Here is a 13,867-nt window from a genome sequence, read left to right as displayed (position 1 = left end):
GAGCTTGCAGTGAGCTGAGATCGCACCACTGCACTCCAGCCTGGGTGACACAGTGAGACTCTGTCTCAAAAAAAAAAAAAAAAAATTTAATGATGAGGAACAGATTTGTGATAAATTCTTCATTGAAAGGCACAGATTACAAAACAATGTACAAAACAGTGTAAGTTTTGAATTATTAAAATGAATGTCTATTTACATTTATACATGCAGGCATACATGTGCCTGAAAAAACACCCAAAGGATACCAATCACCATGTTAGCAGTGGCTATTTCTGGATGATGGGCTTATGTCTTTTTTTTTTCTTTTTTCCAAAATCTCCTGCCATGAATATGTATTCTTTTTGTAAATAGAAAAACAATGAAGAAAAAATAATCCCTACAGAACTCAACCTCTTTTGATTCAGAGAGTGCATTTCTGCAGAGTGGTGTTTAGGGAGAAAAGGAGAGAACTGTGCTTCCTTAAACTAAATAGCAGAATTATTAAAACAAAGGCAGAAGGTAGAATCTGGCCACAGGCATTACCTCGCCATCTCTGAGCAGCGGCGGGAAATGGAAGAACAGGGACTGGCCAAGGGAAACTGTCTGGATCGGATTGTCAAGGTTTTCGCTTTTATAAAGCTTGACCTGGAGAGAGAAACAAAGCCAGAGATGCTTTGAAACTGAAACACAATCAATATTTCCTATCAGACATCCTCAGGACAGCCGCTCTCTGGGTGGGGGTCTTTGGAAACATGGATATTTGAAAAAGAAAGTTCCCTCCATAGACATCACACATGCCTCTGTCATCTGAGACTTCATCCAGTTATGCACCCATGCACAGAAATTAAGATTCAAATCAGATTCTAACTACCTATGTTCTTGCTCAAAATAGTAATATGAGTTAATGTAATAGTAATATTAGAAAGAATAGCTTCTAACACGTGTTGAACATCTGTAACATGTCAGGCAGGCGCCAGATATTTTATCTACATTATCGCCAATCCTGACTACAAAACAGGCATTGTTATTATCCCTATGGAGACCCAGAGAGCCAAAGCCACCTAAGGTCACACAACTTACACATGGTGGAGCCTGGGACTCAACCCCCTGAGGACTCCTGAGGGTTCCCGCCTCACACTGTCTGATCATATGATGTCACCTTAACTCCAGCATCTGTTAAACTCAAAACGCATTCCATCATGAACTTGGCTCTCCACGCTGCTTCAGGAGGCACTGGAGTACTTTGCTTCTGGCTTTATTTCTGGGGTTGTTGCCTGTTCTCACTCCCACACGGGATGGGGCGTGAGCAGGACTAAGGTGCAGTCCTGGCTGATGGCAAAGGCTGTGAGGATGCCACACTGCACCTGCCACAAGAGAATGCCAGGACCACCTCCCTGGGCCCACGCTGGCACCCTTCTACATAACACACAAGGGGAATTTTCCTAAAATGAAAGTCACAGACTGAATGAAGGCTTTTGGGTCACATCAAAGACTGCTTATGTGTTCTTTTGTCTTGTATCACATCTTAAGTAAATCTGAATTCACCGACTATGTTTAAAAATCAGGTGATTTCAAATAATTCTGATTTCCAGCTTCTCTGGAAAACTGGGAAGTGACACCAACCTTGAGCCACAATTCCAGCACGGCAACAATCAGGAACCAGAGAGTGGCGCCCTCCCCTCCCCTCTGCCTCCTCCCCTCCCCTCTGCCTCCTCCCCTCCCTGCCTCCTCCCTCCCCTCTGCCTCCTCTTCTCCCTTCTGTCTCCTCCCTCCCCTCTGCCTCCTCCCCTCCTCCTCTGCCTCCTCCCCTCCCCTATGCCCCTCATGGACAGGGCAGGAGTTCCCCAGTTTGCCCCCCTCCCTACCCAACCGTCTGCACTCTCTGACATTACCTGCCTGGTCCCCACAAGTACACGCCTGCAAGCCCTTGACAGAGTGCACTAAAGCCCACACACACTTCCTCACCCATGCCAAATAGTTACCTGCTTATAAAGCTACAAGTACATCTTAACAATACACCCCCAGAGCAAATCATTAACATCTGCAGAGGGTCTGCAGCATATTTTATAAACATTTCTTCATTAATGGTAACATGGAGATTTTGTTAGAGCTGAACAAGATTATAAGACATCTCTGAGTCCAAAATCTAGGTTTTGCAGAGGACTAAGTCGAGGCATGTGGAAAGGAAGTGACTGGCCAAGGCAGCAAGGTGAGTCACTGCTGGAGACAAGAGACAGCCCAGACCAGTTGCTCTCCAGCCCACCGCCCACCACCTCTGATACTGTTTGGATATTTGTCCCTGCCCAAATCTCATGTTGAATTGTAATCCCCTGTGCTGGAGGTAGGGCCTGGTGGGAGATGACTGGATCACAGGGTGGATCCCTCGTGACTTGGTGCTGTCTCCGTTATAGAGGTCTTGTGAGATCTGATCATTTAAAAGTGTGTGGCACCACGCCCCCACCTCTCTCTCTTTTGCTCCAGCTTCTGCCACATGACATGCCTGCTCCCACTACACCTTCTGCCGTGATTAGAAGCCTGCTGAGGCCTCCCCAGAAGCAGAAGCCACTATGCTTCCTGTACAGCCTACAGAACCAGGAGCCAATGAAACCTCTTTACTTCCAAATTATCTAGCCTCAGGCATTTCTTTATACCAATGCAAGAACTATATGACCTCCACTCCAGAGAAAATTTTTAAAGTTACAAGGCACTTAAACTTTAAAATTGGCTTTCCACATTAGATTCCACATTATATTGATCATTGATCAGGCTTCTACTATAATTCTTTGGCAGATTAATTGAAGGCAGACAGTTATCGGAAACTGGAATACATTCTCTCTCACAACTGGCAATCACTCTCCCAAATACGTGTTGTGGTCCGAGGTTCTTAAATCTCAACCTCAGCCCTCAGCAGGCGGCACTCTGGAGCACCTCCACCTATCACACCTAACGCACGAGACAGGCACAAAACCAAAAACATCCCATTCCCACTTGTCTCAAAGCCAAAGGGAACACAACATTTGGAGTTTAAAGTCTGGTCTTACCCATAATGTAGGAAGGTACTCAGAGGAAGTGATCACGTTTCCACTTAAATCAAATTGATTAATCTGCCGGAAAACTATGATGTTTACATCATCGATGTCATTATTCCCAACCTAGAGAGACAAACAGGGAATGCCAGTAATGAGAAAGCTGGAGGAGGAACTTCTATGCCAGTTGTCCGACGGCCTGAGAGCTGCTTCACGGCAAACTTGACTTCTTACATTAAGGAAGCCAAGTTTGTCATTGAGTAGCCTACGTCCAAGGTCACAAACTGACAGAAGACGGCTATCCCTGGCCCATAGACACATTTCATTTTGAGAGCACAGTATTTTTTTTTTCTAAGTTTTAATTGCTTGCCAACATGTTAAAAATTAAGAAATTTCATATATGAAGCCAGATTTTCCAGCTTCTCTTAAAAAAAGGAGAAGGATGTCCTTGCCTGGTGGAGCAGGGGCAGAGTCACAGCACCTCCTCTGCATGGGGTCTGTACATGGGGTTTGCGAGACCCCAGAGGGCCAGCCCCCTTCCCTTTCCTACCTGCCCGGCCACAGTCCATGTTATGCTAGTGATCCTGGCCTAAGTTACTACACCGAGAACATGCAAAGCATTTTGGTGTGAGATGCAGTCATTCCAGCCATTTAAAATGCCAACACCGTAAAGACGTCAAGGAAATCCACTTCCAGCCCGGTGCAATGGCTCACGCCTATAATCCCAGCACTTTGGGAGGCACAAGTGGGCAGATCACCTGAGCTCAGGAGTTCAAGACCAGCCTGGCCAACATGATGAAACCCCATCACTACTAAAAATACAAAAATCAGCCAGGGGTGATGGATTGCGCCTATGGTCCCAGCTACAGGCTGAGGCAGGAGAATCACTTGAACCCACAAGGCAGAGGTTGCAGTGAGCCGAAATCGTGGCACTGCATTCCATCCTGGGTGACAGACAGAGTGAGACTCCACTTCAAAAAAAAGAAAATCCACTTCCTAGGTCAAAAGTTCTAATTGGCCCAACATCCTCCCTCCAAACTCCTCACAATCTTCATGCGTAATGAAGCCACCTAAATAAAGCCACTAAGACAGGCAACCCCTCTTGCCCCACCTAAGCCCTCTAGTCTTCCCAATGAGAGTTATTCAGTGGCAGAAAAGCCTTACTTCAAATGATTCCCAGGCCACATCCTGTGACTTGAAGGACGTCCTCTTTAGGGATTAATTTAGCTAGGTCATAATCTTGAATGTCAAAAAACTCTGCCCACCAAATGGGAGCAGGAAAAAGGTCATCTGAACCTAAGAAAACTGGGTGGCCCTGCCACCTATTAAGCCCATGTTCTTTCTATTATTGTCCCTTGATTTGAAATGCTGCTTATGACTTAAAATCCTTAACTTGTGGAATAATGATCAGAGCTTACAGGATGAGTCGGTGGGGAGGATACAACAGTTCCAATTTCCTTTGTGGATGCGTGACAGCAACGCTGTTCATTAAAAACCCACATAAGATGTTGCTTGTGAAGATGCCACTATTCTAAGAGGACCCTTAATTAGGATTAAAGTTGCCCCTGCCACAGATGAAAGGCAGACAGCCAGAGGAGACGGGAGGACTTCTGATCAGGGAGGCACCCACACCCCGGTGCTGCGGCAGCACTTACTGCCTTACCTCAATCACCCGATGGTGGGGGAGCGCCCGCTCAATGTGGTCGTTGCCTTCTGCCTTGAGCTGAACGTGGTACACACATCCCGGCTGCAAATAAACTCAGGAGTCAATTCTCTAGAAAGGGGGCTTGTCATATCATGCCTGGTCCAAGCCTGGTTTGGCTGCACGAGGTCACTAAGACCAGGGGCATTTCTGTTCCCTCATTTCCCAATCTGTGGCCTGTTAACCTTCTCGAGAGTCTAGAGTTCCTTTAAGAACACCCCTAGTGTGGAAACACCTGAAATTTTGGGACTCTTTCAATCCCAACTCAGTTTCATTTTCTTCTACCCCGAATAAATCAAATTTGGTTTCTTATTTCAAAATTCCAAGCATACTATGCGCTCTTACTCTTCTAAGATTTTTCTCCTCTCCATCCGCCCCTCCCCTCTACCCGTATATACACATTGATGGATATCTGGAATGTCCATCTTAGGCATTCCCAAATACTTGTGTTGGGTAATATTTCTGGGAAGTAGGAATTTCTGACTTCTCTTTTTAAAATTTCAATGATCTGGCAACCCTGAGTCTGTCTTCCCCCATGGCTACAATAAGCTGGAGCCAAGTGACAGGCTGTCCCTTTCCACAGGCCGTGCCCACTCCACAGCCCTCACCACTCCCTATTATTCGCCCAGCCTCCTCCCCCGTTCACACTGCTCTTCTGGCTCCATAGGCATTTGGCTTGAGAGCCCTGGCATAAGCCATGGCCACACACTGCTAGGGAGAAGTCCCACCAAACCCATGGTTTTCAAACTCTACCGCGCCACAGATCCTTGATCTGACCTATTGGCTAGAAAAAGGGCAAACGGTACCAATTAAGCTAAGAATTGGGAGGGCTCCAGGGCCCCACTCCCAGCCCTCTCGCCCACTCCACTCCTGGCAGTCTTGGGGTCCCAAGACACTTCTGGACACAGGGTGAAGAAAACATCCCTTAAGAAAACACGTTCCAAGTCTCACCAGCAATCCACGTAATCTGAACTTGCCCTCTTCGTCTGTCACAGTGTCTTCTCCGTAAATGCTGCAGTCGTTCTGGCCCACCGCTTCCACGGCAACCCCTTGTTCGGGCTCTCCGTTTAAGGAGGACACTGTGCCATAGCAACTAGTATGGCAAGAAAAGGCACGAACGAGATATTCTCATGGTGATCTGAAGGACCCAAGTGTTTCCCATTTACCAACAATTACAGGGCAAAATCGCTCGGTGGAGAACTGTGCCCCAACGACCCAGGCAACTTGGTGTGGCCAGCCCACTTCCAAACCACACCTTCCTGCCAGAGGGATAAGCTGCCATCAATTTCTCTTCTCATACATTTTGAGGGATGCTCTGGAAAACTGTAATTTAAGAAAGCTAAGGCTTTATTTTATTCTTTCCAGGCTTTATTTGAAATAATGGAGCTTTCAATAACACGGAAATAACTCACTTCCTCTTTCACTCCACATATTCAGTAGAAAATGGTCCATTTTTCTAAACCCAATCTTTCCAATTATTCTTCATCTAAAGTGATTCTGTGTAAGTGTACAAAAAACACGTGTGTGTGTGTGTCTGTGTGTATACAGGTATATATGTATGTATCTATCTATCTATAGATGTGTATCTTTTTTATTTTTTATTTTTGTAGAGATGGGGTCTTGCCATGTTGCCTAGGCTGGTCTTGAACTTCCGGACTCAAGCGGACCTCCCACTTCAGCCTCCAAAAGTGTTGGGATTATAGGTGTGAGCCACTGTGCCTTGCCAGACACTAATGTGTATCTATCTATCTATAGCTGGAAGCATTCAGAAAAACTAGAAGTACTGGTTGTCTCCCAGAAGAGGAACTTGGGTGACTGGGAGATGGGACAGAAGGGAAATTTTACACTATACTCTTTTCAGCATTTTGAAGTTTTATTCAACTGAGCACATTTTCTCCTTTTAATAATTTAATTCAGGTTTGAAGCTCTTTTAAAAAATAAAAGTGGCCAAGCACGGTGGCTCACACCTGTAATCCCAATACTTTGGGAGACCGAGGCGAGCAGATCTCTGAGGTCAGGAGTTCGAGACCAGCCTGGCCAACAAAGTGAAACCTTATCTCTACTAAAAATACAAATTTAGCCGGGCATGGTGGTGGTCCCAGCTACTTGGGAGGCCAAGACAAGAGAATTGCTGGAACCCAGGAGGCAGAGGTTATCGTGAGCCAAGAATGCACCATTGTACTCCAGCCTGGGCAAGAAGAGTGAAACTCTGTCTCAAAATATAAAAAATAAGGCCGGGCACGGTGGCTCAAGCCTGTAATCCCAGCATTTTGGGAGGCCGAGATGGGCAGATCATGAGGTCAGGAGATTGAGACCATCCTGGCTAACACGGTGAAACCCCGTCTCTACTAAAAATACAAAAAAAAACTAGCTGGGCGCGGTGGCGGGCGCCTGTAGTCCCAGCTACTTGGGAGGCTGAGGCAGGAGAATGGCATGACCCCGGGAGGCGGAGCTTGCAGTGAGCTGAGATCCGGCCACTGCACTCCAGCCTGGGCGACAGAGCGAGACTCCGTCTCAAAAAAATAAAATAAAATAAATAAATAAATAAAAAATAAATAAAAGCTTTTAGCAACTCAACAAACTCTCTCAAGCTAATTCCAAAATAGGAAATTTGAGACTGGGAGAGAAGGGCAGCAGTCAAAATTCCTTTGCCCACGTATCTCATCTCCCTTGCCTCCCAGGTAAAATCAACGTGAAGCCTGGGATGCGTTTCCAGGCAACAGAAGCCTGAATGTGATTCGCCAGCCCAGCCCTGAAAGACAGCAGGGTGGCCGGGGCACTTACCTGTAAGCGGTTCGGTACCCCGTGATGGTGATCTTCAGGTTCTGGCCTTCCTGCACCTCGATCATCTGTGAGGACGGCTCAAACCGGAACTCCTTCATCATGGGTTTGAAGTAATACTGGCCAGGGCTCTGCCAAGATAATCACACTGAACCTCAGCAGCCACATCTAGGCATGGTTTAAAAGGGAGGGGTGAAGGTCATGATGGACCAGAATTACACCAGAGGAGTGCCACGGCTTCCCAGGCAGCCAGAAATGGTAACCCTCTCTCTACAATCACCACTCACAGTCAGGTAACAGCAATCACAACTCTAACGATGGCAGCTGCCAGTATCACCTGCCTGCAATGACTCTGCAAGGTAGAAGTCATATTTAAATTTTTTTTTTTTTTTTTTTTGAGACAGGGCCTGACTGTGTTCCCTAGGATGGAGTGCACGATCAAAGCACACCATAGCCTCTGGGCTCAAGCAAATCTCCCACCTCAGCCTCCTGAGTACCTGGGACCACAGGCATGCACTGCCATGCCCAGCTAATTTTTTTTATTTTTTGTAGAGACGGGGTCTTCCTATGCTGCTGGTCTCAAACTCCCAAGCTCAAGCGATCCTCCTGCCTCACCCTCACAAAGCGGTGGGATTACAGGTGTGGGCCACCATGCCTGGCCTGTATTTGAATTTAATGAATAAAGAAACTGAGATTCAGAGAGGCAAAGTAACTTGTCTGATAGGACACAGCAAGTAAGGAGCAGTCTGCATCATTGCAAAGTGGTGTCTTCAGATGCCCCCGCTGCCCGGTCTGCAACAGCCCCACCACAGCCACTTTGTTACCACGACTGACAAGATGACCAACTAACACACACTTCCTGAATCCCAGCAGTCAGGGCCTCCGACTGCATCTCCAAAGAAAAACTGCTGCTCTCTTTCCACTAGGTGGAATGCGCTTTTCAGAAGAAACACAAGCTAACCACCAAACAAGACTCAGCATCATAAACATGATTCCGTAGCAAAACAAGAAGCTGCCCGAGAGAGGAGCCGTCGTGGCCAGGGAAATTAATTACACTGTCTTAGTGACAAGCGGGCGATCAGAAAACAAGAGGCGCGTGGGGAAGAGAACATGAATCAGCAGCATTAAGTGTGAGTAAGAGCAACACTCTAATGATTGTGGGCCCCCAAGAAACTGAAACCACTCCACATTGGTTTTCTTTTCTCACGTTGTCAAGCAACATGTAAGTCTTGCATGCTGCATCGTGGCTCTCTCTCAGGGAAGACAGGCAGGCGGTAAATTGCAGAAACACGTTACCAGGTTTGAGAACGTCAGAATGCCGTTGTCCTGGGTCAAGAGGTTGGAACGAAAGACGCCACCGCTCAGGGATAAGAGGACTCCCGGGAGGGGCTGGTCATCCTCAGCTTTTATCTGGGAATGAGAAGGTGAGACCAGAGCAAGGTTAAACTCCTACTAACCATGAAGATAACAATTCCACAAGTCGAGAGGTCATTCTTTTAAGGTATTTTTTCTTTTATTGTTACTCAAAGGAAGACAGGGGACCTAATCTTCCTCCCCACAGGTAACTAACGTTACAAGTTTTATAAGTTTGGTGTGCAGCCTTCTAGAACTTTTTTTTTTCTTTTTTTTTTCTTGAGACAGGGTCTTGCTCTGTCACCCAGGCCAGAGAGCAGTGGCACAATCTGGGCTCACTACAACCTTCACCTCCCAAGCTCAAGCAATCCTCCAGCTTTAACCTTCTGAGGAGATGGACTATAGGCACACACCACCATGTCCAGCTAAATTTCTGCATTTTGTTATAGAGACGGGTCTTGCCATGTTGCCCGGGCTGATCTCAAACTACTGGGCTCAAGCAATCCACCTGCCTAGGTCTCCCAAAGTGCTGGGATTACAGGCATGAGCCACCATGCCCAGCCCAGAACTCTTTCTATGCCCACATAAATTTTATAAACATTATGTAGTACTGTTCACAGACTGGCAAGTTCATTGAGTGGGTGGAGGAGGTGAAATAAAAATGGCATGTTACGTGTACAGTTCTGCAACTTGCTCTCCTCCTCAACAATTTATCCTGGTTCTCTTCCGCCAGCCAATAGAAATCTGCCTATTTCTTAACTACTGCGTAGCATTCTAAGGCAGGGGTTGACAAACCACAGCACTTATTTTTTTGGTACACAAGAGACAATCGGAATATCCCCAAATATATATCTTTATGCACTTAGGGTTTTTTTTTTTTTTCTGAACAATCAATTCCTAAAAGCAGAATTGTTGGATACATGCACTTTAAATTCAGAAAGATACTATCAAATTGCATTCCAAAGTGGCTATAACCACTTACCGTCCCATAAATTATTTATGCTTGGGAAATACCCATGCTTACCAAAAAATAGAGACTGTCTTAATTACGGCAAATCTAATCCCCCCAAAACAGTGTTTCGACTGTCATTTCCTTAGCACATTTCATCAGTAACTACGGAGGCTTCATGTTTCTCTATTTATTAGTCACCTGCGTTACTTCCATGAATTTCCTTTTCATAATCTTTGTTCATTTTTTTTCTAGCGGGCTGTCTTTTTCCTACCGATTTTAAGAGCTCCTTGTAAAATGGGGATATTATTTATGATACAAACATTTCTTCTAAGTTTGAGTATCTTTCAGTTTGGTTCCAAATGTATTCAGCAATATAGAATTTTAAATTTTTATGCGATGTAATCTGTCACTCTTTTCCTTTGGCCTATAGTTTATAAATATTCATTCTCAACGATCTCCAGATCCACTCTGTACAATCGCAGCACACTTCTTCCCAGGAAGGCCGCTAGGCGGCAAACACCTCAGTAAGAACATTCTGTGTCCTTCAATACGGAACAGTTATGGATAAGAGCTTCAACTACTTCCCAGAAGGTACACTAGCATGCCGAAGTCAACAGCTCTCCAAATTATACTGCGTGAAAGAAGCGAGGCCAAAAAAACAAAACAAAAACAAAAACAGTACATCCTGTATGATTCCATTTATATATAGGTTGGTGCAAAAGTGATTGTGGTTTCTGCCATTACTCTCGATGGCAAAAACTGCAATCACTTTTGCACCAACCTATAAAAACTCGAAAATGCAAACTAACCAATGGTAATGAAAAGCAGATCTTCAGCTCAGTGGAAGGGTGGGAGGGAGGGATTACCAAGGGGCAGGAGGAAACCTTAAGGGTCACGGATGTGCTCACTATTTTGACTGTGGAGGTGTTTTCATGGTTGTATTCATAGGTTAAGACTACCACACTGTACCCTTTCTGTGCAGTTTATTATATGTTAATTATACCTCAATATAACTATCTTCTGAAAATACAGTGTTAGTTACCTCAAAGCTTACACCTGCCAGGGCATAGGCCTTGAAGTCTCCAACAGTTCCTTCCACCGCAGTCAGAACATAGCCCTCCTTCTGTGAGGTCACTGTGTACTCCAGGTCACTGTGCAGGGGGCCAACACTGAAGAAGAGAAAGCAGAATGGTAAACGGCTTTGTTCACACCCTACAGGAAGCCTTACCAAGCCCAAGGAAATGTGGGTCCCAGTTTCTTCAGAGGACTCCCATGCTGATCCCAGGCAAATGTGTCTCTATCCCAGGCTCACCTGTAGGCACCTTTGTCATCAGTGAAGACTGTGATCAGGGGCGAACTCGCCCCCTTTTCACTGATGACAATCTCAACTCCTTCCAACTCGGGGTGGATCTGGCCTTCTAAAAACAGGCCTGCCTTCCCATGGATCTCGATCAGCTTCCCTGGGCAGCTTTCTAAGAGGGGAAGAAATAAACACAAGGATGGGGCTTGGTTGCAGACAGACAGGAGCCTCTTGGTTGGGGTCTTCCCATGACAGAAGCAGCTAAAGCAGATATTAGAAGCTAGTTCCAAATGCGGTTATTTAATACCCCAGGGAGCTCAATAACTGGATACAGCCCAAGCCTCTTTTCATCCCTGAAAGGCCTTTCTCAGTGCGAAGGACTTCAGCAAGAGAAATCAAAAAATGTCGAAGGCCGGGTTTTTACTACTACTCTTGCTAGGTTCACAGGAGGCCACAGATCAGGAGGGAACCCTTTACAGCAGACAGGAAGCCGTACTACTCAACCTCCAGAGGACCCACTGAGAAAGACTGCCCCAAAGAGCCTGCCTGCTAGAAGTCACACTCTTCAACACACTCCACTTCCAAACACGAACCACGTAACACCCACAACTTAATGAAGCCATAGTGCTAGAAAAAAAAATAAGTAGCAACAGACAAATACTCCACAAGTGATCACTTCAGTCATCCATTCCCCAAAAAAAGACCTTCCCATCATGCTCTGCCAAAGATCATCAAAGATCATCAATGGAGGCTTTGCGCTTCATCTACCTTCTGGTGTCGACCTGATAATGTCAAAGAAAACCAAGTCCTTTTCCAAAAACATCAACTCAATTCTAACAGCAAAAGTTACTTTTATTTGTCTAAATCATCCATCCATCCATCCTTCCATCCATCCTTCCATCCAACAGTAACATCTGTGTGCCAGAGAGGATGTAAGGTGGCTTACAAAGATGGCTTCACTATAACATCACAAGTCTACTTGTAAATGTAGGCAAGGGAACAATTGCAAAGGTGTGTGTGACATTCGCTCGCTGACTTGACATTTACCTCCACTGACGATGGCTTCCATTGAAGGCGGATAAAAGAGCAGCTCTTTAGATGATGGTGTAACGGTGATTTTCTCTCCAGACCTAAAATAATTAATACACTTCAGTTTGGCAGGTCCTGTCCCCCAAGAACAGAGGACACTGTAGGGAAATGCAGAAGATGGCTTACCGTGCCCAGTAAGAGAAATCATACAAGAAGGGGCCTTGTAACTCATCTACCATCTCCTGCACAGGAGGCTTGGTCATTCTTTCTTCGCCTTCCTCTTTGCCGTTCTTCTCCCTCTCCTGCCTGCGGGCCTCGATCTCGGCCAGTTGCTGCTCCCTCCGCAGCTCCTGCACAGACTTCAGAGGGCCTAAGACCAGGGCGGGTTCACTGTCGATGGACGACCTGGAAGAAAGAAATGGTGGCTCCTAGGACATAATTGCGTATCCCTGTCGTCAGTGGGAATTTGACCTTTCTACAAGTACGGACTTGCGACTTAAAAACTAGACACCTTATCATGACACCACAGTGGCCGAGTCTTCAGTTTTAAATAAACTAGTAGTTTCATAAAAAATAACAACTGAGCTTCGCAGTGATGGTGGCAGTATCTGGTAGATCTGGGCTGGAATGAAATACCATTGATTTTATGGCAACTGGATATAAACTTGTCAGTTTCCATGTAGGACATGGAGTTTATCTTCTGTTCCTTCATTCTATCTTCACTAAGAACTGCTCTGATAGAGAACTAAGCACCAGGGATACAGCATCGACAAAAGAGACCATACTTCCTACCTCTGTGGAATCCACGTTTCATTGGGAAAGGGCAGAAAGTAAACAGAAAAATAGTACCAGAGGAAAAGTGCAATAAAGAAAAATAGGCCGGGCACGGTGGCTCAAGCCTGTAATCCCAGCACTTTGGGAGGCCGAGACGGGCGGATCACGAGGTCAGGAGATCGAGACCATTCTGGCTAACACGGTGAAACCCCGTCTCTACTAAAAAATACAAAAAACTAGCCGGGCGAGGTGGCGGGCGCCTGTAGTCCCAGCTACTCGGGAGGCTGAGGCAGGAGAATGGCGTAAACCCGGGAGGCGGAGCTTGCAGTGAGCCGAGATTGCGCCACTGCACTCCAGCCTGGGTGACAGAGCGAGACTCCGTCTCAAAAAAAAAAAAAAAACAGAAAAATAAAGCAGTGTGGGAAGACAGAGAGCCCGGAGCACCGTTTTACATTAAAGGAACAGTCAAGACCTTTCTGATAAGGTGACACTGAGCAAAGGTCTGAAGGAAGGGAGAGAACGCGCCATGCAGCTCTCTGGGTAAACAGTAGCTCGGGCAAAGCGATGCCAAGTGCAAAGTCCTTGGAGAGAAAGCTCACTCAGATGTTCGAGCAATGGCAAGACCAGCCCAGCCTGGGGCACAGGGGCCCACGGAAAAGTCATATCCGTCAGAGAGGTCCAAGGGGCAGCAGGTGTCAGACTGAGGCTTCACAGGCTTGGTGCCAACCTGGAGCCACTGGAGTTTTCAGTCGAGGAATGGTATCATCTCTGCCATAAAAGAAATCGCTTGCTGCTTCACAGGAAACACACAAAGCAATGGCAGAAACAGGAAGGCCAGCTGGGAAGCTGATGCAGTGATCCCAGAGGGGGTCAGACCAGGGCTGAGGGCCACGTGGTAAGACGGGAAGGCCAGCTGGGAAGCTGCTGTAGTGATCCCAGAGGGGGTCAGACCAGGGCTGAGGGCCACGTGG

The 13,867-nt window shown here is 46.4% G+C and overlaps 1 protein-coding gene across 1 annotated transcript in view; it reads right to left on the bottom strand.

The window, feature by feature from the left end:
• LOC105517683 (nodal modulator 2-like) overlaps window positions 1–13,867 on the bottom strand; it is a gene marked incomplete at its 5' end in the record, with an annotated part of 63,883 nt that overhangs the window by 9,059 nt on the left and 40,957 nt on the right. The window contains 10 exons of the mRNA XM_011950300.1: window positions 523–624; window positions 3,021–3,131; window positions 4,669–4,752; window positions 5,659–5,800; window positions 7,492–7,619; window positions 8,785–8,898; window positions 10,836–10,962; window positions 11,106–11,265; window positions 12,141–12,223; window positions 12,309–12,527. Coding sequence (XP_011805690.1) covers window positions 523–624; window positions 3,021–3,131; window positions 4,669–4,752; window positions 5,659–5,800; window positions 7,492–7,619; window positions 8,785–8,898; window positions 10,836–10,962; window positions 11,106–11,265; window positions 12,141–12,223; window positions 12,309–12,527 — 1,270 coding nt within the window. The remainder of the gene's footprint in view (window positions 1–522; window positions 625–3,020; window positions 3,132–4,668; window positions 4,753–5,658; window positions 5,801–7,491; window positions 7,620–8,784; window positions 8,899–10,835; window positions 10,963–11,105; window positions 11,266–12,140; window positions 12,224–12,308; window positions 12,528–13,867) is intronic.

Source organism: Colobus angolensis, unplaced genomic scaffold (genome assembly GCF_000951035.1).
Source record: "Colobus angolensis palliatus isolate OR3802 unplaced genomic scaffold, Cang.pa_1.0 Scaffold305, whole genome shotgun sequence".
NCBI lineage: Eukaryota > Metazoa > Chordata > Mammalia > Primates > Cercopithecidae > Colobus > Colobus angolensis.
Note: the sequence above shows the minus strand (reverse complement) of the source record. Positions and strands in the feature narration are given on the sequence as shown.